The sequence below is a fragment of the Amphiura filiformis genome, chromosome 13 (assembly GCF_039555335.1).
Source record: "Amphiura filiformis chromosome 13, Afil_fr2py, whole genome shotgun sequence".
Taxonomy (NCBI): Eukaryota; Metazoa; Echinodermata; class Ophiuroidea; order Amphilepidida; family Amphiuridae; genus Amphiura; species Amphiura filiformis.
Window position 1 is genome coordinate 7,424,265 of NC_092640.1, and position 24,839 is coordinate 7,449,103.

At 36.4% G+C, this 24,839-nt stretch overlaps 1 protein-coding gene across 1 annotated transcript in view; it reads left to right on the forward strand.

The window, feature by feature from the left end:
• The window catches only part of LOC140167387 (3'-5' exoribonuclease HELZ2-like), a 107,700-nt gene that overhangs the window by 74,389 nt on the left and 8,472 nt on the right, over nt 1–24,839 (forward strand). The window contains 22 exon segments of the mRNA XM_072190693.1: nt 43–161; nt 1,454–1,484; nt 1,662–1,877; nt 2,509–2,587; nt 7,395–7,540; nt 10,349–10,474; nt 10,910–10,988; nt 11,665–11,945; nt 12,494–12,767; nt 13,793–13,952; nt 14,870–15,086; nt 15,404–15,526; nt 16,181–16,746; nt 16,928–17,359; nt 17,996–18,223; nt 18,965–19,077; nt 19,080–19,306; nt 19,470–19,661; nt 19,896–20,033; nt 20,380–20,493; nt 21,145–21,220; nt 21,602–24,838. Coding sequence (XP_072046794.1) covers nt 67–161; nt 1,454–1,484; nt 1,662–1,877; nt 2,509–2,587; nt 7,395–7,540; nt 10,349–10,474; nt 10,910–10,988; nt 11,665–11,945; nt 12,494–12,767; nt 13,793–13,952; nt 14,870–15,086; nt 15,404–15,526; nt 16,181–16,746; nt 16,928–17,359; nt 17,996–18,223; nt 18,965–19,077; nt 19,080–19,306; nt 19,470–19,661; nt 19,896–20,033; nt 20,380–20,493; nt 21,145–21,220; nt 21,602–24,838 — 7,150 coding nt within the window. The 5' untranslated portion in view covers nt 43–66.

Below are 24,839 nucleotides of genomic sequence, written 5' to 3' on the forward strand. Positions count from 1 at the left end.
TCATGAATTTTAATAACAAATAAAATTATTTTTTTTAAACAGTACTGTTTCGTATGAAACAAGACAATGGATATTGAAGATGAGTCAGAGGAAATACGAGTACAGCAAGATTTGTACGATCTTCGTCAATCAATTGACGAAACTTTATTTCAACTGGATCAGTAAGTATAATGGCATATTCCAGTTACAATCCATACACAATTACCATAAAAATCAGAGGTGTTAGATGTCATTCAGATACACATGCATAGACGGCTTCAGGAAATTTTTTGAGTTATAAGCAAAAAAGTAAATTGTTACATTTTGGGCTCCAATCGTAAACAAAAAACAAATGTACCGATTTTATCATTGCGAAACAACTTCAATGAAAACCTCATTTATGTCAAAATTAGCTTTAGCGAATCATTATTTTGCACTAAATGGTGGTTGCATGGGTGACTACCCAGCAAACACAACGTTTTCGACATCATTCGCAAAAGGTTACCAGAAAGCGTTGAAATGTCGGGTTATATAAAGGGTATAAAAAGTTTTCATTATATTCAAAACATTTTTGATAACTTACTGAAATATTCTAACATAATGGTATTTAAGTGTTGACAAAATATTTGGCAAAAATGTTTGCAAGAAATATTTTACAATAAAATTTCGAAAACATTTAAAAAAATGTTGTTGTAGAGTGTTTTCATAAACGTTTTAAAACGTTTCCATGACCTTTATATAACCCGACATTTAATGTTATTAAAACGTTTTTACCAAAACCAAAACCACAAATATAACCTGTTAAAAACGGTTTAAAAACATTTTTGTGTTTGATGGGTAAGCGATCAGAGACAGAAAGGTGAAGGAAAACAAAGCAATTGAATCAATCATAACATTGATATCGAGAATGTTTTGTACATTACATGTATGGGATGTTGAAAAGTGCAACTTTTTTAAAGCACCGTTTTTGAAAGGGAGAACATTGGTAGGGTAGCAAAAAGATTCTTCTATTCATAGGGTTTTAAGTGTTTCAAATCAACAAAATATGTGTCAAGTAATGTAAAGAAATGTTTGTAATATGGGGGGGGGGGTATTTCTTTTGAACCCTGTTCTAGGGTGCTTCATTCTAGGGTGACATCACAATATAAAACATATGATCAATAACTTAATGGCATTTGGCCTGATTTCCTGTGCGACTTTGAAAAACAAACATTTCTTTCAATTATGATATTTAAAACTTACCAATATTTGAATTCGTATGTTAGAGGAACAATGTGAGACCATTTTGATATAATTTTTCACGTTTTTGTTACATTATTTTATATTTTCCTGAATCTTTATAAAAGCATTGACATTGAGCATAACTCTCAAAACAGATACAATTTTGAAGAAGACTTTTTCAGCCACTTACTTCTTTCAGTAAATATATGATTTTCACTGATTACCATTTTTTTTAAATTTTTACTCTTTACAGTGCCCATGAAAGCAGATCAAGCTTGAAAGAGGTAGGTAAAAAGGTTTTATTTTATTAATAGTTAAAACTCTTTGTGTCTGACAAGAAGATTTTTTTGATGGCAATTCGACAATGACTAATTATAATACGTTCTTCTGAAAGTCGAACTAGTTCCCTGGTTAAATGATGATTGTAATCTAACTTGGCCCCTTTTGTCGGATTTTTGCAGCACAAGGAGTTCGTCAGAAAATTCCAATACATGGTGAAGAAGTATGGCGATTCGTTTCGAGATATTGGCGATTTCCTTACTGCAATGTGGTATTACCAGTTAGGTGTAGTTGTTAATTTAGAATTAATCAACAGGTGGGGAGTAGCTATGTATGACACCAACTGCACAATAAACAAAAGACTCTTGACTGGAATAGCAGATTGTCTTTACGAAACTGTAAGTAGTATTTCAGTATCTACTATTTGTAATTAAAATGTCAATATCAATAACAATGTTGATAGCAAAGTAATAAAACGAAATAATAATTTGGGTGATTAATCATGTTCATGGTCATTTGTTTCGTCATAGTTGGAGTCGCCAAGAATCAGTTCATTCGATGTAATGTTTAGAAGGGTTTAATCAACGGAACAAACTATAACTTTCTTCATGTTCATCGGGCATTTACCCCTTTTCTGGCCCGTTTACTCGGGTGACTCATAAACCACAAGAAGGAAATGAGATATGTTTTAATTAATGAATTTTGCAAACATATATATTTTGTGGACTTAAAATTTTAATGCATTACACTTTTCCACTACTCTGGCTTTTGAGGCAAAAGCTACGTGTCCTTCAAAAGTTTTCAAACCCAGAGTTTGCGATTTCCAAACGCAAAATCACTCTCCTATATCAGAGCGAGATATAGCCAGTTTTGTAGATTTTACCTCCATATTAATCAAGGGAGTTGGTTGCTCGCATACAAGTTTTCTTTAAATATCTGCCTACCTCAAAAAGAGTTGAAGAAAAAGAAGCATTGTTTTCATGGTTTCATCCTAAAGTAAGAATTTATTTCTCCTTGTATTATTTTCAGGGGAAATTATTACAAGAAGGAAATGAGACAGACCAGGCATATTATTTTTTTCACGAAGCTGATGTCAATTACACTCAAGGTATGTTTGATTCCAAAATAAGTAAAGCAACTACGGGGTTCAAAAGAAATACCCCCTAAATTTACAAAACTTCTGTTTGCATAAAAACTTGACGTACATTTTGTTGATTTAAAGAAATTCAAAAACCAGTAAATAGAAAAATCATTTTGCTACCCTCCCTAAGTTGTCCCATTTTCAAAAACAATTTCTTTGGCCAATAATGATCATATTGTCCAAAAATGACACTTTCAGAAAAAGTTGTACTTTTCAACATTCCGTACATTACATGTACAAAAGTACAAAACAATGTCGATATGAATGATATGATTGATTTCATTGGTTTCTTTTAATTTACCATTCTGTTTCTGATCCCTCAGTTACCCATGTAACCTGCATGCAGTACAACACAATGATTCGTTGAAACTAATTTTGACACGAATGAGGATTTCTTTGATTTTTTTATCAGCAGTTGTTTCAAAATAATAAAATCACAAGGGAAGGATAATATGGTCTCTATGCATACATTTGACCAAAAGGGTGAATATTTACCTGTAAATGGGTAGGCTGAAGCATCTTGCATCTTACTCTAAAGTGATGGATTTCTTTGATAAAGGTGTAGCAATCATAATGTGGCCACAAGATTTAAGTTGGGATGCATACATCCAATTTCTTACTTCAAGCGATCTCTTATGGCCATTTCGTCTTTCACTTGCGCCTTTATTCAAGAGAGCCGTCGCTCCAGATCGTTGCAACTGTTTCAGTCTACCAAGTAAATTTCATCTTCTCTTGCCAGCGAAAGAACTAAGCACCACACTACAAACCTTGTTTCTCCTCCTATCGTGATTTTACCATTTTTGAAACACCTGCTGAATAAAAACTTCAAAGAAAACCCCATTTATGTCCAAATTTATGTCGATAAATCATTGCTTTATACTGAAAGATGATAGCAGGGGTGACTGAGGTACCGGACACATACAATGAAAGAAAGCAAATATGGCACGCCACAGGCTGCATATTGCATCGAGTCGCAAAGAACACATCGAGTTTAAACAAAACGCATCGAGTTTAAACAAAACGCATCGAGTTTTAAAAAAAACCGCATCGAGTTTAAAAACACACATCGAGTTTAAAAACGTACATCGAGTTTAAACAACGTACGTCGAGTTTTAAAACCACATGTCGAGTTTAAAAAACACACGTCCAGTTAAAAAACAACATCCAGTTAAAAAAAACAAAAGAAAAACACGTCGAGTTTTGAGGAAAAAGAAATCGCATCGAGAAGCGCTACCTAGAGTTTCTGCTAGACTACGTGCTAATAGAGGGGATCATAGGGAAATATTCTTGACATTATTCTATAATGGTCAACTGACATGTTTGGTGTTATTACAGACCGGGGCGTTTTGGAACTTTTATTTTGATTAACATGATACTACCAGCCCGGACTACCAGGCGGGGTTCTTTCTATCATATCCGAGATATATCTTAGTATATAGGAGGCTTCTTTTACAAACGACATGAGACTACAGAAGAGTTGACCCCTTATTATCATTAACATGATATGCCTACTAGCTATACTTATGATAGGGGGTATTTCTATAGGGGCTCATTTTTGCAAAGACATAAGACTACCGGAGAGTTTGCGACCTCTTACTACCATTTACATCAGATTACCGGGGGACATTCTAATATGTCCGTGATGAGAATGCCGTTGTCATATTATGGGGTCTTTTTATCCATGTCTAGCAACGATATTGTCTTCCTCTACAAACGACATACCGTATAGAGTTTAATGAGCTCATCAATATTATTATCATCATAACATGACCGGGGGTGCGCTCAACTTCAGAAGTGACGGTATATGTGCCTGTCCGATGATCCCCCGTTTAAAAAGTTACCCGATTTCCCCCATTTGTTTTAGGTGCGGATACCCAATGACCCCTTTTTTAGGTACGGCTACCCAATGACCCCTTTGTCTAGAATTGTACATCAAAATGCTACAAAATAATGCGGAAACTTTCAAATTCTCTTATTTCAGCAAATTTGTAGGCCTATTTAGTGTAAATTTAAGAAATTTGGAATAAAAAATAGAATTTTGCTCCATTTTAAAAAAATGTTCTACCTGATGAATCCTTTTTTGAAATTTTATACCCAATGACCCCTTTTTTCAAAATATTATAAAAAACCCCAATGCAATGACCCCCATTTTCATTTTGTTTGTACCCATGACCCCCCCCCTTTTTTTTTATAATGTTTTTGTATCGATGGGCCCCTACTTCGCAACGCCGGTAGGCCTATATCATTTCTAAAGTTGAGTGCCCCCCCACAGGTGACACTATCGATGGGATTTTAGAGGGTCTTTCTTAAATGTTTAGCATAGGCATGTGGCCTAATCTTGTATCCCGGTGGTAAGAAAAAAAGTGATCTAAGGGACCATTCGTAAAATTATATCCAAAAATAGCAATTATCTTCATGCACTATTTATATTATCATCCATTTGTGGAAATACTATTTAAAAGAGCAATACATGTACTAGATTCCTTTAATTATACTTCAACATTCAACACCCACCTACTGACACGTCTACGGCCTTGACCGTAATAATATAGGCCTACCAATATACAAGTGACCATATCCCTGCATAGACTCTGTACCCTGCATAGACTCTGTATTCAGAGTCTATTATAGTGATCCCTGTAAACCATCATATCGCATCGTTGCAGTGATATGAAACCGTACACATGTTGACTGAGCCACTGACTGTTGCATTGCAATTTTAATGTTTCCCCGAATTCCGAAATGTCACTACAGCCTGTAATAACACCAAACATGTCAGTTGACCATTATAGAACCACAGCAATGTCAAGAATATTTCCCCTATGATCCCCTCTATTAGCCCGTAGTCTAGCAGAAACTCTAGGTGGCGCTTCTCGATGCGATTTCTTTTTCCTCAAAACTCGACGTGTTTTTGGGTTTTTTTTCAACTGGACGTGTGTTTTTTAAACTCGACGTGCGTTTTTTAAACTCGATGTACGTTTTTAAAACTCGATGTGTCTTTTTTAAACTCGATGCGTTTTTTTAAAACTCGATGCGTTTTGTTTAAACTCGATGCGTTTTGTTTAAACTCGATGCGTTTTGTTTAAACTCGATGTGTTCTTTGCGACTCGATGCAATATGCAGCCTGTGGCGTGCCATAAGCAAACAATTAAATCAATAAAACATTAATCACGTTGACATAGAGAACGTTTTTGTACATTACATGTATAGTATGTTGAAAAGTGCAACGTTTTTCTGAAAGCATCATTTTTGGAAAATGTGATTATTTTTGAGCAACGAAAAATGATTATAAGAGGGGAGAACTTTGGGAGGGTAGAGCAAATGTTTCCTCTCTTCACTGTTTTTTAAAGTTTTCAAATCAACAGTACATTTGTCAAGTTATGCGAAGAAATGTGTTGTAATTTTAGGGGTGACAATTATTTTATAACCCTTTATTATTTTGTCTCATACAAGTAGAACAGAAACCGCATACATTGTACCGTTAGAAACTCTATTTGTGTACAAAATGATGCTACACGTGTCTCTTTTAAATAATAGCTAGGAATAAATACCAGGCTTAACTCAAGTGAATTTCACTTAAAATCATCCCCCAACCCAGCAAACACAAAAATGTTTTTAAACGTTTTAAACATTATTATATTGTGGTTTTTATATAAGAACGTTTTGATAACATTAAATGTCGGGTTATATAGAGGTTACGGACACATTTTAAAACGTTTTGTATAAAAACACACAACAACAAGATTTTAAAAATGTTTTCAAAAATATTGTTGTTGTTGTAAAATATTTTGCCAAATATTTTGCCAACACTTAAAATAACATTATGTTAAAATATTTGCAGTAGGTTACCAACAAATGTTTTTCAATGTTATGAAAATGTTTTATACCCTTTATATACCCTTTATATAACCCGACATTTAAACGTTTTCTGGCAACCTTTTTTAACCTTTTGCGAATGATGTAGGAAAACCGCATACATGGTGTCCTTTCAAAAATTGTGCTGTCAGAAACTCTATTTGTGTACATCCTACATAATAGCTAGGAATAAATACCAGACTCAACTCAAGTGAAGGTCACTTAAAATCATCCCCTTAAGTCGCACGTATTCCAAAACCATGTGACTTGGGGATGATATGGAGTGACCTTCACTTGAGAAGAGTCTGGTATTTGTTCCTAGCTATTGTGCAAAAAGAGACACATATAGCAGGCTAGCAGCCGACAAGTTTCAAAAGACAAGACCTGTTATGCATAACAGCCATTTTGAACCAAGTATTATAAATATACAATTTTACAATACATGCATTTTACAGTTTACGTCAGCGGTCAAAAAATACTATCGTGGGCTGTGGCATTGCCGAAAGTCGCCTGAAATTGATTATGTTCGCTTTCTATATCATGCTGTTTTTATATTTATTATGCAATATCCAAACCATCCTTCAACATGTTCAAGAGCAGAATGAATAAGTATCTACTCGTGCCTGATGCTTTACTGTACCACTTCAATCTACAAAAACAGTGTTTACAAACAGTGGCGTGGCGTGGGTCATCCGATTTGGGGGTGGGGCGGGGCACCGAACATGCTGGGGGACGCAGAGGCCGTTTTTCCTATGGGATTTTCTAAATTTTGCAATCGATGGAAGGGGGGCTCATTGGTATTTAGAAAGTCAATAGTTAGCATTCTGATATTAACATTTCATCGGATATGGTTCACATGCCCAAGAGTGGAGCTGTATTTGTACCATTCATGTAATTAAGTGTTTTGATATATTTTCAGCTTTGGAAATTGAACCAAATGATACTAAAACCGCAATATCTCTCGCCACTCTTTATGGCCATCTCATCCAATTCTTTGAAGCCGACCAAGACACACGGGACATCTACCTTCGTGGATTCAATAAGTTGAGAGAATCATTTCCCCAGGTAATCTATTTCTGTATAACCGTTAAGTTATGCTCTATCATTACCGTAAAGATAAACCCGTAATACTAGTACTGGGATACATGAGAAATTACGAGAATGGACAAGAAAAACAAGCGATCGCAATATTAATGCATTATTCTGCTTGAAGTGATAGAGGAGGGTATGCAGTTCAGTTTCAGATTCCACCAGATACCAAAGGGTACCATTTGCCAAATTGAATTGAGGCCAATTGTTCCTCTGGTCCAATGAACTAAAAAACAGACAATGGCTATATATCTTCACGATGTCTAATTAACCTGATTAATGACCTACAAAACAGGTCCAATGGTCCAATAGGTTTTGTAGGGGAGGGGGGGGGGGGGAAACTTATGCTCCATGATAAAATTATTTATCTTTACAAATTACGAGAATGGACAAGAAAAACAAGCGATCGCAATATTAATGCATTATTCTGCTTGAAGTGATAGAGGAGGGTATGCAGTTCAGTTTCAGATTCCACCAGATACCAAAGGGTACCATTTGCCAAATTGAATTGAGGCCAATTGTTCCTCTGGTCCAATGAGCTAAAAAACAGACAATGGCTATATATCTTCACGATGTCTAATTAACCTGATTAATGACCTACAAAACAGGTCCAATGGTCCAATAGGTTTTGTAGGGGAGGGGGGGTAAACTTATGCTCCATGATAAAATTATTTATCTTTACAAATTAATTTAATTGCAGTATCATCTAAAATCATCGTATTCTAGAATCATCGGTCAAAGTTCAACAACCTCATAGAATATAATGTAATCTTGATTTGTCATAGGTCTTAACATTTATGCATCCTTACATGTAATTTAAATAAATCTTTAGATCGTTTCTATCGACCAATCTGGAAACGCGGTGAACCCGGTGAATGACCGAAGAGATTCAAACGCTCTTCGCCCGGTAACTGATCGCTATAAGGGTCTCGGCTGTGGGACCTCTGACCCGGGCTCTGACCTCAATAACTCAATTTATCCAAGGTTGCCCTCTTGGGCGAATGAAGACTCTTCGCCCGGTACTGACTGGTCTCGGCTGCAAGGGTCTGTGACCTTGGACCTCAATTTACACAAAGGTGCCTTCTTGGCACACGGCGGAGTTTGAATCTATATACACAGCCCTGGTTGTTAATGAAAGTAAAAACTTGTAATATATTCCATAATACATTGGAGGGTTAGGATAATCTTACAGGGCATTGGACCCAGACTATTGTCCGAAATATAAGGTAACGAGTATTGATCTCCTAAATTCCTGTATAAAATAAAAGGTTACTCCAAACAGTTGTTGAACGTATAATAGTTTGCAACATCTTGGCCTTTTACGTTGACTATATCAGTATATATAGGTCGTTTGCAAGTTTACTTTTAATTAAATGTGACCGTCCACGGCGAATGAGCCGTAAATTCCTCCCCCGGTCAATTTTGTTTTATTTCGTGTTTAAAAATAAACATAATAAACTTAAAAATGGTATATCATTTGACTTCAAACGATGTCCAGAAGCGGGGTTATGGTTTGTTAAACTTTGCTCCTTCAACAAAATTATAGCTTTTTACGTTTTTACATGTGTCTCTTTTTCCACATTGTTGGCAATAAATATCAAACAGTCATAATTGGCGGTCATTTCAAATCATCCCCAAGTCATCGAGGTTTAAGAAAGTTCTCTCATTGTTAATTGTTGGTTATGCATACCTGTACAAAATACAATGCCTGGTAACCCACCACTTGAACAGGATTTAGCAATATAAGCAAACAAAGACCAGAGCTATTAAAAGTTCAATAGCCATCTAAGGTAGAAGCTTATTATCCACTTCAGCAATAGGATTATTGATTAGTTTTTGACTATCGAAATGAGACGGATGTCGGGCCAGCTTAAGTTACCGATGAATATAACCTTCGTACACATTTTACACCGTAACTCAGAATACAATTTAGGGAATTTGCGGCTCATTTGTGCTGCCGGGTCACAAATGTATGAGGAAGTTGACAATTTTGTATCTTACTCAATTCAATTCAATTCAAATTTGGCATAAATCAACATCAATGATACAAAATACAATCATATCACTTATAGGGATTAATCATGTTTCACCGTTGTTCATCAGCGTTTTTAACTGTACAATGCGTCCGCGTCTTCTCCGTGGTTTACTTCGAAGGTTAGTAAACCACGCTGACGAAAACTCACTTTTTACAGTGGTTTAGAAGTTACAGATTAACTCTCACGCAATGATACATATTTCAATTGAATACACAATGTATCCGAAATAAGCTGACCAGATCTTTACCGCAAATGGATTTAATAGTAATTAAGGATTAAAATTTTTACGTTTAACATCAAAACCACATTGTCAAAAAACAAAAAGCAAAAAAACAAAACAAAAAAACCCACCAAAACAAACAAACAAACAAAACAAACAACAACAATAACAATAAGGGAAGTATTATAATGTCACTCAATGCTAAATTAAAGTACATAATATTTCATATCATATTTCATTTCATGAAGTAACCTACCCTTTCTGTATAGACGGTCATTACAAACACTTCGGTGATCCAGGGTTCAATCATCTCTAAATTCCGCCAACTGACTGTTCTTTCAAACTCCATCACCACCTGATCACGTCTTTATCTAACATTTTTAACTAATCTACACATAGTATTGATAGTAAAGATAGTTTGATACTAAAAGTAAGCAGAAATTAATGTATCACATCAAAATAATTATGTCTTTGAGTCATTTATAAAGGTTTTGTTGTATATTTTTCATGTTCAATTTTATATTGCAGGTAAATAGCAACGCAGACATAATAGAAATAATGAAGTCATGTGGCATTACTCAACAAACACGAAGAGACGCTGAAACTTTTGTACACACACCTGTTCTGGCTGGTAGTCAGAAACGTAATAAAAAGGTACAATAAAGTAATAGATTGTCCATCATTACATGTGCAAAAATAAATATTTTTTTGTTTTTACTTGACTATTCAACTCTATAACATCATCATCATGAACATCATCATTATCGACATCATCATCACCATCATCATCATCATCATCATCATCATCATCATCATCATCATCATCATCATCATCATCATCTTCTTCTTCATTTCATGCATTTATACACAGTTAGGTGGGGAAGGTTTTTTTTTTTTTAGTGTTGATGGGGAATATTTTTTTTTTTGCTCATGTAGTGGGGGAAGTTTTTTTGAAAAACTTCCTACTCCCCTGAGTATCAAATGGTGCGTCTCTTAGTGACAAAAGAGCACAAATCGGCTACAGAGGCTAATCACTTAAGCCCTATCGACCTCTCGGTACTGATATTAATTGTGTTTTTAATTGAGTAGAAACGGAAGACGAAAAAGAAGACATCCGTCACTTCTGCGAACATGGAGTGTGAGACCCATTCGATTCAACATGCTCAAGGTATGTAATAATATCATCAATAACGGCAACTGACAAATTCATTCTGATATTTAAAACATTTCAGAGGATTCGTTGCATATTGCTAATATTGAGCTGTATGTATGCCATGCATCGGACCATTTATGTCTTATGTTCTCTAGCAAACAAACAAGCCATAAAGTATTTCGATACAGTCTAATTTCAGCCTTGGAGATTGAGCCAAATGAATATCTCTAGATGTCATGCATATAGAAGTATAACATACTAGTAATGTACAAATTTACCACTTGAGCTTGCTGATCTGATCACTTTTAATAATAGGTGATATTTGTCTGTGGATCACCCAAGGTGGTATGTAAGTTCAATAACTTGATTTCAATCGTAAATACGTCAATGTGTACGACATTTACACGTCATTGCGTCAAGTTGCTGAATTTACATCATACACCACCTTAGGTGAACTAAATGTAGTGAAACATCTTGAAACACCACCGGGATACCACCTTAAGCGGTAATAAGCAACCTTTAGTGGTAAATGTAAGTGACGAAAGTCATAGAACAAAACATGCGACCACTTCAAGTAGCTTCAAGTGCATGGATGGGGACTGGGGTATATATAAGTCTGCGTTAACGTTCTTTTGTCACTTTTTTATTTTAAAAAAAACAACAACGTTGTTCCATTCATTTATATACGCAGATGAACAATGGATTGACAACCCGGAAGAGTTAAAATTAGCTCTTGAAGTATCTAAACGTGAATGGCTTGCTCAAAATGCATCTCAGAACGATGTTGTCATGCGTTTGAAAGAGAACTGTTTACGGTTTAACCTCGAATTCCGCGGTGAAACACCGGGTGACGGAGACTGCTTCTTCCACGCACTTACTGATCAGTTAGATCTTCTTGGACAGCCACATATGTCTGCAGTTGATTTGAGGAAATCTATAGTGACATTCATGAGAGAAAATCCAATATTAGAGGTAAGTAGATTCCAAAGGTCGCTTATCTGTGCACTAAATTGTTTAACTCCCTTGATCTATATATATCAAAGTACACCTCAAATATGTTAAAAGATTGGTTTCATTTTGTTCAGTGTTATTTTCGTAGGTGTTGATTAAAAATATCACCATCATCAATCCTGATCATAGAATAGGAAAATAAAGTTAATTGGACTATGTCCCCGGACTATTCATGACCTTGCAAATTGCAAATAATTACATACATAATTGCCTGATCTACGCACCTCATGCAATGTTTACTTCCCGTTATTATAACTGCAAACAAATAAGTTGCATTCAAACACCAACATTGAAATTGATATACATTATTGTAAGGATGTGTATAATACACACTGTGTATGGATGAGAAAATCTTACTTACGTTTTAAAAAAAGTCGTTTTTCACTTACGCAAATTATGACACCTTTTTTGACACCAATTGTCTCAACAGGCTTGATCCGATCTTAAAAGATCAGACTAATGTAAATAAGCCCGTGTATAACATGATTTGCGTGTGGTGCCTTTTACAGGGACCTGATGGTTGTGTCGACTTGAGAAATTTTCCCGCCAATAACGCAAGCTGGGAAGATTATTGTGATAGTATTGCAAACGGTGAATGGGCTGATCATATCACTGCTATAGCTGCTGCCCACATGCTGCAGAGAAACATAATGATTGTTATGAGCTCTCCGCAGGGACAGGGAAACTCATCTGTGAATTGGATACATGCAGTAGGAGTTCATGAAGAACCACTAAGACTCGGCCATGTCTGGGAATTTCACTACCAAAGTCTCCAAAGGAGAGGTAATATTTTACTGCAATTGCCAAAATCATTACCCTCATTATAAAACTGACTTCTTTACTATAATCTAAAACTGCTAGTCGGGTGGCTAAAGCAAAATAATAGCAAGACCGTCAAGTAAGGTATCGCTTTTTTACTAATAAGTGATAATTGAGGGTTTATTTCGTGTTTATTTCTTCTTTAACCTGGGTTACTCATTCAGCCCATGGATAATATAATAGTCCTTTGTTCTTCTATTCGAACCATGATGTGTAGTTTCACAATCTGACGGTTGGCACCTTGGCAGCCTTGGACATTGTTGTATCTAAGAATCATGACAAGTGTAATTTGTGGAATAAGCTTTATCATATTTCGTATCAATGTAAAGTAACTTGCATTATATAGAATACAAGGATTAACATAATTCTTAAACAATCTAAGCCAGAAGGTAATTTAAGGTCATACAAGGTCAGATAAGATTGGAAATGAAAGCAATGACCGACAACTGCAAGCAACTCGAGAACCGATGTGTCTCCAACTTTCCACCCAAGGCATGAATAGGTTGGTTGCAGGTATTTCTCCGGTATGTTACTTTCTATGCTTTCTAGATACGCACTTGGAGACGGGCGCACTTGATATGATTTAATAGTACAGACTCATCGGTGGATAGTAGACTCTTGATCCTTGTATTGCTCTTCTTCAGATGGCCTTTGACAAATCTTTCTTCTCGCTGTATTGTGGAATCTCTCAACAACCTGGGATTGATATTATTTATCACGACGAACTGATGAAAGACACAACAAACATCAAAGAGCCCATCCTCGGATGAGTCTGTAATTTAATGAGCATGTCAAGCGACCCCATGTGTTTAGGGAGAACAGTTGACCAGACTACAGTACCCATGCAACCAACCTATACATGGGTGGAAGATAATAAGAGGACATTCCTGTTACATGAAAATATTGTTTGTTCCTCCAAAAAAATAAAGAAAAAAATAGATTAAACGTTGTAAGAATGGTCCATAATCCTGTGGTGTCAATTTCAACAGCTTGGTGTAGAATATGCGGTGAGAATTTTGACAACCTAAAAGCATTCCAAGATCATATCTACAGTGTAGAACACAGATACAAGTTACATGAAGACGACAGTGAATTGTGGAATTATCGTAAACCTCCAATTGCTACGTCACGATATGAACTTTGTGGAAGGTACGTATTCGAAATTATAACTGAAATATAACTGGATGTATTTTACAACAAATATAATTACACTAGTTGTGTATAAAATATTATATTAACCCTAGAACCAACCCCACTAAGATTTTTTTTATTTGTCGTAAAAACGCACATGTTTACGCCCAAACGACCTAAGCTAATCGTAGATCCATTTACGCGCTCATTAATAGTGATAACATATTTACCCCAGCACCTTACCCGGGGTACGACCGGCCATCAAAATGACCATAGAGTGGGGTTGGTAAGGTCTACCATTGGTTTCTACAGTAAAATCCATGATTTTCATTTCGTCATTTCAAATTATTGCAAGAGCTACTGACCTTTTACTTGTTACTTAGGTTGAAATATTTTTTTCCTTTTATATTTAGAAGAAAATTTGGTACAATATTGCATGTACGTGGAATTCTTGGCCATCGCTATGCTAAAATTCTCACATAACCACAATTTCAGTGGTGGTTTGTTTGAGTGTTTGTTACACTTTATTGCTAAACTTCGGTGTTTTAAATATAAATGTGAAGTAGATTCAACTCATCATCAACGTGTTTCAAAGCTATTGTATCTACTCTAAAGAGACAACATTAATATCCTTCCTGTGATAAAAATGTCCCCTTAAACCACACTTTCAATGTTTCTTCAAGTGTGATCTGTTATTTATTTCCCACAGTATCTCCCTATAAATGAAAGTCTGAGGAAATCAAGACAACACATACATTGCTAGAATTGAACCCCTCTTGTGCTAGGTTTACCAAATAACTTATGTGCGTTTTGTAAAAAAAAGAGAGCACAAATGTGGGTTTTATACATAACTATATATAATGGACAATTATGTCCTTTAGGGTAGAAAAAGAATCGGGTACAACTTACTATTATATTTTTTGTTATGTGTTCAGTATCCAAAGAGGACATGAAGAACTATGTGACTTTGCTACTATAGACCCCGAAAACAACGCATGTCCAAAGGCGCATAGTAGGGAAGAATTGGCAGAATGGAAACAAAGAATCGTATATCGAGGAAAGAAGATTGATGTAGCGGCTGCTGAAGGACTCGTTCCTTTTATGGACATGATGTTATCCAAGCAAGATTTATCTTTATCATCAAGTGATACAGTAAGTTGATCAGAATTGCTGTCAATAGCAACAGGGTGATTTTCGAATGTTTAATGTTATATAGGTCAAGATGAAGAATATAGTAATAATGATCACTAACCCCATGATCATGACAACATGACGTCAACTTCTTTCGTGGTTAATTTACACAATTCTAAATGCAATCTGGGAAGAGAGGAAGTCTAAATGTAACCCATCTGACATTCTTCCCCAGGTTTTAACAAGTATAATAAATATGTACATCATTACTATATGCAATGAACTTGCACTCACATTTGGGCTATTTCACATTTCATTTATTTATGAATAATCTTTAGCTGACAGGATCTCTACCTGGTGTAAAAGTCAGCGTAGAATTAGAACCACGGGAACCACAAGCAGAAGTCAAAGGCAATACTCGCATATGTACCTGGAATATTTGTGTCAGAACTTCGACAAAGGTATTGTAAAAAAATTCAAATATTTTAGTGTATTAAAATATCATTTCATTTCATTTCATGTTTATTTCGACTGAATCGACAAATCAACTGACATCACAAAATACAATAGAAAACAAGATAAATCAAGCAAGAAAACAACATAATCAGACACCTAAATGTCGAGATGTCAGAATGACCCATAAAGTCTGGCTAACAGTGCAAACTTAATTCCATTGGGGTCCCACAAACAAAACAGACAGGTTCCCAGAACGAGGAAAAGAACAAATCAATGATAAAAAAAAAGGAAAAGAAAAGAGGGACCTAAAGTTAAAAAATGTGAGCAGACTTATCGATTACCCTGGCATCTCTAGCAAGGTGCTTCTTCATGGTAGACTTAAAAGTACATTTTTCAGAAATAGATTTAATGTGATAAGGCAAATTTTTCCAATCCAAGGAAAGAAGAGTATTTGGCATATGAACCAATCCTTGGAATGTAGAATGTATCTTCAATACATTTCATCTTATTATGACATCTCTCTCTGTAATAGCAGTAACGTGTTAGCGCAATTTTAATTATCAAATAATTATAATAATACAAATTAAGTGTTAGTGTGTTTGGAGTATCGTAAGATTATGTATCCATATATTTCTCACACCTCTTTACACCTTTCTCAGCAACCATTGCAAAGGGTCGGTCTGTTGTATAACGATAGACGCTTCTACCTCAGACCATCTACATCCACTGGACATATGAAATCACAAGCTCTGTCTGAATTTGAAATTGAACAAACGCAACACGAGATAACAAATTACCGGTTCCAAGTTCATGTTGAATCCAGTTTCGGTATGTTTGGTGGAAATTTGAATCAGGCAATTGTGTTTGATTTCGGATCAAAGCCTTTTCTGATACAAACCGTAGAGGTACCTCCATTGCCAGATGAAATAAAGGGGGATTCATCAGTATCGGCTGCAATTCATTCGCTTGACAATGTTGACGTGTGGGATGATAGTAATACTACTATAATTAGATTCAATCAGGAATGCAATATTCAAGCCAGGAAATATCCATTGCCAGAGACAGACATAAATATTGCGTCAGTGGATGATGATGATGACCAAGACATGGAACAGCTATGTAAGACAAACTACAAGAGGTATATGCATAAAATGTTATGGCTTGAAGAATATCGTCGAACAGAATTGATAAAAGGTAAAGGTTCTATAGACTATAGCAAAGTACTGTAGGGGCATGCTGTTATCCTTATAATGTAATTTAAAAACCATTAGGTTAAGATGCTATGTTAACATGAAATTTGGTTCATAGAGATTCGCACTGTATAATGAATAAAATTATTCATTTGTTGTTTATAAAATCTTTGAGCCATTTAAAACATACTACGAATTCACATTTTCCCTTTTCAGATACAGCATCAATACAAATATGCGCGTCGATATATCAGGCGGTAAGAACCAGTGTGTTGGAGTTATCGACCTATCTACCAATACGTTATTGGATGATTCTGAAGCACATGCTATAATCACTTCGAGTGATGTTACCTCAGTCCTAGTGAAATTCAACAGTAATGCTAAAAAAGCTTACGAAGCTAAAATTATCTCTGCCAAATCCTTCAATGTACGTGACACTGATGTCAAAAGCGTCATAGCCAAACTCAGCCAACATTGCGTAGCACAGGAATGCAGCGAGCAGCAAGATTCAAAGTTTGATCAAGAAGTTGAAATCCAGTTCCAGTTTGAAGGACGACAGTTCGAGTTACTGCATCATGCTGTTGAACGAGTTGGCGAAACACAAATGAACTTTCTATTTCCGCCTAGAAATACTAACCCGGCACTAACGTAAGTGTAAATTTATCCAAACTTGGATCCATTTTCAATACTAGAAGAAAGGAACACGCTAAGAAGTTAACATTTTAAGGGGAAAATTAATATCACACGTAAAGTTTATACTCTGCCAACTTCATTTCCATTTGCCTAGACCTATTCATTTTTTTGATACATTAACCCTAACTTCCGCAGTGCTTTTTGGCTATGGGAAAGGAATATGGAATGAATAAAGAGAGAAGATGGTCAAAGAACTTGTTTCTTTCCCCCGAGATTCGGCCTCAGACCCCAGCACTCGATCGGCGAACCACAGGTGACCCGGCCAACGAAACCGTGTGTATGTATGACTTCGAGTGGTTGCATCAGCCACTCACCTGGGATACATGCATACGTAGTGGTTTCGTGCTGTTAGATTCTGTTGGATTAGGGAGGGTTACAGTGTTCTTTGAACGATTATGTCAGTAAACATTAAGGTAAGAATGAAAGTTGTACCTGAATTTACTAGCATCATCTTACATCTGGAAATCTTGTAATGGTAGAGTACACGCCATACCTCTCGCCACGATCTTAACACCACATTCAAACCCACGCTTGAAGTTAAATTATATTGTTATTTCATTGTCATGTCTATTTTCATTTATGTACCTCTAGATATCCACAAACAACTGACAATATAGTGGATCATCTTAAGGTGAATAAATGGCAGGATACAGCTGTAAGATATATTGAGAAAGGCGGAGGTCGTGATGCAACACCATTGCTCTTGATATATGGACCATTCGGTACAGGAAAGACACATACTCTTCTGACTGCTATTAAGCAACTTCTTTCACGCAAGCAGACCTCGTCAAAGATACTTGTTTGCACACACTCAAACAGGTATGCTGATCATAACAATACGGTTGAAAATAAAGACATGTGGTTTATGACTTAAATATTATGTTTATGACATATTTCTTGCACCTATACGGAAGTAAAGATTTCTATGTTATTTGACTTCGAGTTGCATCTTATAATCGAAGGTCCATGCATATCTAAAAAAACGGGCTCACCCAGCAAACACAAAAATGTTTGTGTAATGGATTTAGCGGCCGTCTGGTAATTGTGTTTTGTGTTTAGTTGTTGCCTTCTTTAATTTTAACACTTTGGGTTAACTGTTCTTTCTTTCTTACAAAAATGTTCTTAAAACGTTTATTGAAAACGTTTTTATAACATTTAAATGTCGGGTTATAATATCATAAATGCGTTATTGTATATTTTGGGAAAACACTTTTGGAAAAGATGTTGTCAAAAGTAAATAGCATTCAAAGAGAATGTTTTGCAAAAGTTTTTTCAAAAACAGTTTTATGAATGCCATTAAAACGTTTTTACACTCTTCATATAACCTGACATTTAAACATTTTCTGTTAAACGTGTATTTGCTGGGTAGTTTTTGACTCTCATTGCAGCATGCGTGCACACACTAAGTACACCTCACTAATTCGCTTGCATATGACAGGATTTTTGTACTCTTGTGCTCTTACATCTGTAATCTATAAATCCGAGATGGCGTTCTAAATGGTCGCCACCTCTACATGTTACAATATTTTGATCTTATGTTTATGTATATACATTCTATAGTGCGGCTGATGTATACATCACAAAGCTGAATGACTTCATTAAGAGCAGAAAGTGGTTGAAAATGCGACGACTTTATCCCATTGGTCGTGATGTTGATGGTGTTTCAGATATCATAAAAAATACATTGTTAAAGATGTAAGGGAAGTAGAGAAGGCACAACTCGTGATAACCACAAACACAACTGCTAACCGTTTGTCTCCTGCATTGAATGGTCAGTTCACCCACATCTTCATCGATGAGGCGGGTCAGGCGCTAGAACCAGAAGCTATTATACCTTTGACATTGGCTTCTTCCAAAACTTGTGTTGTTTTGACAGGAGATCATATGCAAATAAGTCCTAAGGTAACAATTTACAAATTCGATAGGTGATCAATTTTAAACATGAAGGAGTGTAGAAATGCGACTTTAAGCTAAGTAATGATATAATGATAAATTTAAAACAATCGTCTAAAATAAAACAGTTGCAAACTACCATTAACTGTATTCCACCTGGACTATTTTACAGGTGTACTCCGAGTCCGCTAGGCAGCTGAAATTTGACTCGTCTCTGCTTCAACGTGTTTTTGAACACTGCATTCAAAGCAAATGTGAACGTCAAATTTTACTGAGATACAACTACCGATCACGTCGAGAGATTTTGGCTTTCGTTTCAAGGTATATCATTTTAGTTTTCTATAAAGGGTTTGTAACTGAACGTGTGAGTATAATTTACCATTTCGGTATTTCACGAAACCATCGAAAATTGAAAGTGCGTCATAAACACCGCGCCTGTACGTATTCTTTAGCCTGTCAAATGTATTGAAATTGGCCTCAATTCATTTATTCTGAGGTAACAAGCTGCAGCAAGCCGTGACAAAATGACAATGCTTAATCAATTAATGATTAACAACATTTTTAATATTGTTATAATTATAATATTATCATAATGCAGATCTTTTATCGAGGAATTGACATCCTGGAAGGGGATATCAAACAGCCGCTACCTGCCTTTCGCCGCTATCCACTGGAGTTTCATTCAATTAGGGGCACCGAGCTAACCCACAAAGATTCCTACATTAATTTAGAAGAGGTAAGCGAAATATACATGCATTTCAAGGAACATACTACACTCCCTTTAAAGTTGATGAGTTTTGAACATTACCACTGATATTTAGCGAGTGTTATAGTGGAATGTGGCTTGTAGAGTCTGATTTTTTTTTCAAACCTGATTTTGTTGCATATTTAAAATGTTTACACGTCCCAACTAACACTAATTAAGACACCGAATCCCCATAAAACTCCACAATTAAGCAGCAAAGATAGTAAGTGGGTTATTCTTTATTTGATTTCATTATTTCACCTTAAAATTGTGACTGTCCAGTACTTTATTTTGGTATTACACGGCTTGTATTGTTATTAAATTTACGGGTTCAAAGGTACAAGCAGTGGTTTCGCGAGTTGAGGACTTGGTTCGTAACTGGCCTCCACATTGGAAAGACAAACACAGGCGTCAAGAACATATAGGGGTATTTTGCCACTACACTGGACAGGTGAGTATGTTTTAAAATGATTCAGAATGATCTTATTATAGCATGGCTAAGAACATTAAGCTTGATGATTATGAGCATTACTGAAATCATATGGCAACTAGCATATATCATCAAACATTATTGTGGTATTTATGAGACAATAAGCCAAATGAAATAAACGTGGCAAGTTTGTACATAAAAAGTAAACTAATTGTCTTTTTTATAATTACGTTTGAATACATTATGACGATTTAAGCGGAGGGTACATTTTTCTTTAAGGGTAGACAAGGTACTGTTGGTCGAATCAGCCAAAAAATATCGATTCTCATTATGTAAATCAATATATTATTGAAAAATAATACTTTGATGTTTTGCAAAAGTTCATTCTACAAACCATATACTTTCAAACCGTGCTTGATTTATCGTTGTTAATGAGTTATGTATGTTTATGTAAGTGCTGCAAGTGTTTCAGCCCTCCTACAACAACTCAAGAACCACAGGACCTACAAAAGTATATCTGTGATATTTGAATTCTTCTACACACTCACTATGAAATGAGCAATGGTATTTTTGCTAAAGCTGACTACCATTCGCAAGATGCTGTGAACTACCAAATCGCAACACTTTAAATTAGTGTCAAAGATATTTTCCTTATTGTTTTGTCTTAAATAGGTCAAGAGAATTCGTTTGGAACTACGGAAAAGAAATCTAAGCAAAGTGGTTGTGGAACGTGTTCAAAATGTCCAAGGTAAGCAAAATGATATACAATAACAGATAACAGTATGCACTCCCTCACCCCAATGAAATGTCATAATGTAGCCCTCCCACCCGCACAGACATATACATCCATATAACTTAAAACCCTCATCAACCCAACCAATCACGAACTTATATTTTCACAATCGGGTCTAAAAACATAGTCAAATTCGATCCAATGTTTGATTATTTAATGATGAGGCAACCCTACATTTTTGGCAGACTCGGTCACTTCTAATTTTGAAATTGAAATGCGTAGTCAATTTGCATAGCAATACTTGTATCTAATAGGCTTTACAATGGGGTGCTATACGTTAAATATTTGTCTCCCCTAATATTTGTGCTATGTTTTTTTTAAAAATTTTGTTTTTAGGAAAAGAGTTCAAAGCCGTTTTTATCAGCACCGTAAGAACAAAGGCCACAATGAGACCTGCTATGCAATCTGTTGCCGAATCACTAACAAACTATCAAGACAACAATATCAAGTTTGAATGTGGTTTCTTTAGTGATCCCAAGCTTTTGAACACTGCACTTACGAGGGCCAAGTCATACGTTGTGGTCATCGGTGACCCTATAGTATTATGCTCATTAGGCGATTGTCAAAAGGTGTGGGGGACCTATATTAGAGAGTGTGAAAAAGAAGGCAGCCTTTTCCCAAAGGAATATAGCTATAACGACATAGAAAGTGATGCATTAGCTGAAATGCGAGACCTAAGACCCTTCCAGCTACCGAAATCAATAATAAAGCCATCAGGAAGTACTCCCATTGCCATCCGCCAGCAGTCCGACGATGATATTTCCTATCGATCAATCCCCAGGCCACGTTTTAATCGTAGTAGATCATATGAGCAGCCACAACGTTGTGTTTCAGCGGACGAAAACGAAAGTTATCCGGATTACATAGTGCAAGATCCAATTCTGCGAAGCTACCACGTTTCGAGCGATTCCAGTGAAAGTGAATCATCGAGTGATGAAAGTTATAGTTCTTATGTGAATGATGAAACAACATCTACTGACTCCAAACCAGAAGAAAATAAGAAATCCCATGTGAAGCAAGAAGAGAATGATGTCACCGCTACTTATCACAAAAGATCTGAACATAAAGACGCAACGAAAATATCTGACAAGCCTGTTCACAAACCTGAATACAAGATCTGTGTGTTTTCTGTCGATGCTGAAGGCCACTGGAAAGCGAAAACCGTAAGAGAATCGAATGACGAAGAAGGTGAAGAGATATATATTCAGCGCAGTCATCGTGGTCATGCATTAGATGGAGACACCGTTAAGGTGGAATTGATTCGCGATGAAATTGAGAATGAAGAAGTAGAAGCAAATGAAGCAACTTCAATAGCGAAACGAAGTGGCAAAATAGTTGAAATCACCAAAACACAAGACAGAATAGGAAAGGAAATTGTTTGCAGGCTGGATCAGAAAAAAGATAATCTGATGATACCAATAGACCCACGTTGGCCAATGATGAATATTTCAAACAAAAGCAACGTACCAAAAGCACGCAATGAAAGCGTACCACATACAGTTTCTATACTAGTTCATGATAATAAAGGAAACCACCACGAAACAGTATCAAACAAAGAACGAAAAAACAAGCTTTTCGTTGTTGAGTGGCGTGGTTGGAAACCAAATACTCGTCACCTAATTGGTAAAGGGAGAGTGGTACAGGTATTACCTGAAGGCAAGACCGAAGACACTGGGATAAGTGTCCTCAAACGCATGTACGAAATAGGAGAAGACGAGCCTGATGCGAAAGGTGTAGGAAACCTGGATTTGATTCTAGCCAAAGAGATATCTAGACGCCTAAACATTTCTCGTCGGGTCCTTGTGTTTACAATAGATACAGAAGAAGTGCTGTATTTGGATGATGCATTGAGTGTTGAAGAATTACCCGATGGTACCTTCTTCGTTGGTGTTCACATAACCGATGTTTCATTTTTTGTTCGTCCCGAGACAAATGTTGACAAAGAAGCATATAGGCGAGTCACCGCAAGTTACTCTGCTTTCAACAAAGTGACCTATATGCTACCGCTAGTTGTCCGGAAAATATGCAGCTTAGATCCAGATAGATAAGACCGCTTGGCACTGTCCGTGTTCTTCACGATCACAAAAGATGGAATAGTCAAGAAATATGAGTTCTGCCGTTCCGTAGTTCAATCAAAAGAGCAGCTGGGCTACAATGCCGCGAACGAAATGCTGCTATGGCCATCAAGGGATAACACACCTGTTGCTAACAGCCTGAAAATGCTCAAGGAAATAATAAGAAGCCTACGTATGAAACGGGGGAAGAAATCAAATGAGATCAAGTCAAGAGATATAGTTGAAGAAATGGCACACTTGAGCAATGTAGCAGCGGCAAATTACCTAAGCAAAGCGTTTCCACGAAAAGCAGCACTTAAGAGGAAATCCGATACTTCAACAAAGACCAAGAATGCTAAGACCAAAATTCAGAGGAATAAAGAACGTATTGAACAGTACTCGACAGTTCTTAAAACTATTATCAACGATGCCGAAGGATTTCTTCCCAAGGAAAGTGACGACATGGGACACGATTTTCCTGTATTTCTTTTCCGCAACAAATGGAATGAAATGTATAAAATCATCACAAAAAACAGCGCGAATTTGGAACCACATGAAATCAAAGGTTTGCTACAACAGATCGTTCGAGATGGCTCAAACTACACTCAGTTACAGCCAACAGAATCACAGTCGTCAAATCTGAAGGGAGACTTTGTCTGTAGTGGGACAGATTTGCGAAAATACCACCATTCCGAGTTTGAATCATTTCCCAAGTGCTTCGGGCAAGAGGTAATGCCGTTCTACACATGGTTTACTTCTCCAATTCGGAGGTATTTTGACATCCTTACTCACAGGCAACTATGTGCTGCGTTGGAAAATGCAGATCCATACACAAGTGAAGAAATCGAGCGGATATGTCATCATTGCAATGTTGGTACGACAATGGCATCGACATATGGAAGAAAAACTGAAGAACTGTGGTTGGCACTTCAAATACAATTCAATCCTCTTCCAGCAACTGCAGTTGTTACCAAATCGAGTGAAACATCCATACGATTAGGCTTCTGGCATGAGAAGCGCATACGAGAAGCGTTGACCTCAATAGATGTAGAATTGAACATTCTCAAACCGCATCAGAAACCTGTAGTGGCGCCCAATCTACTGGATAAAGCGACTCTCTCATGGAAAGAGCGAATTTACAATACATCGCAAAGTGGAAAAGCAACAAGAGGCAAAATACTTCTACGGAATGACTCGTTACTACGGATACCATTTGCGGAATGGCGGACGTTAATATCAACTCTCCACACAGGTATCATCGAGGATGCACGAAAACAGATGGTAGACTTACATAAAGAGTATGTTGGCTCTGCGTCCATGCCGAACGAAATTAGTTGCGAAACGCGAAATAACATACCACCAAGACATTACATCGATTTCGAACGGTCTTTTGAATTCGGTGACATTGTACGCATACAACTCCATGCTGAAATTAACTTGGGCTTGCTGTCACCACAGCTTCAACTTTTCAACATCACGCCAAAGTTTCAATTCTGTGCAGACCATCGTACCAATGCAGT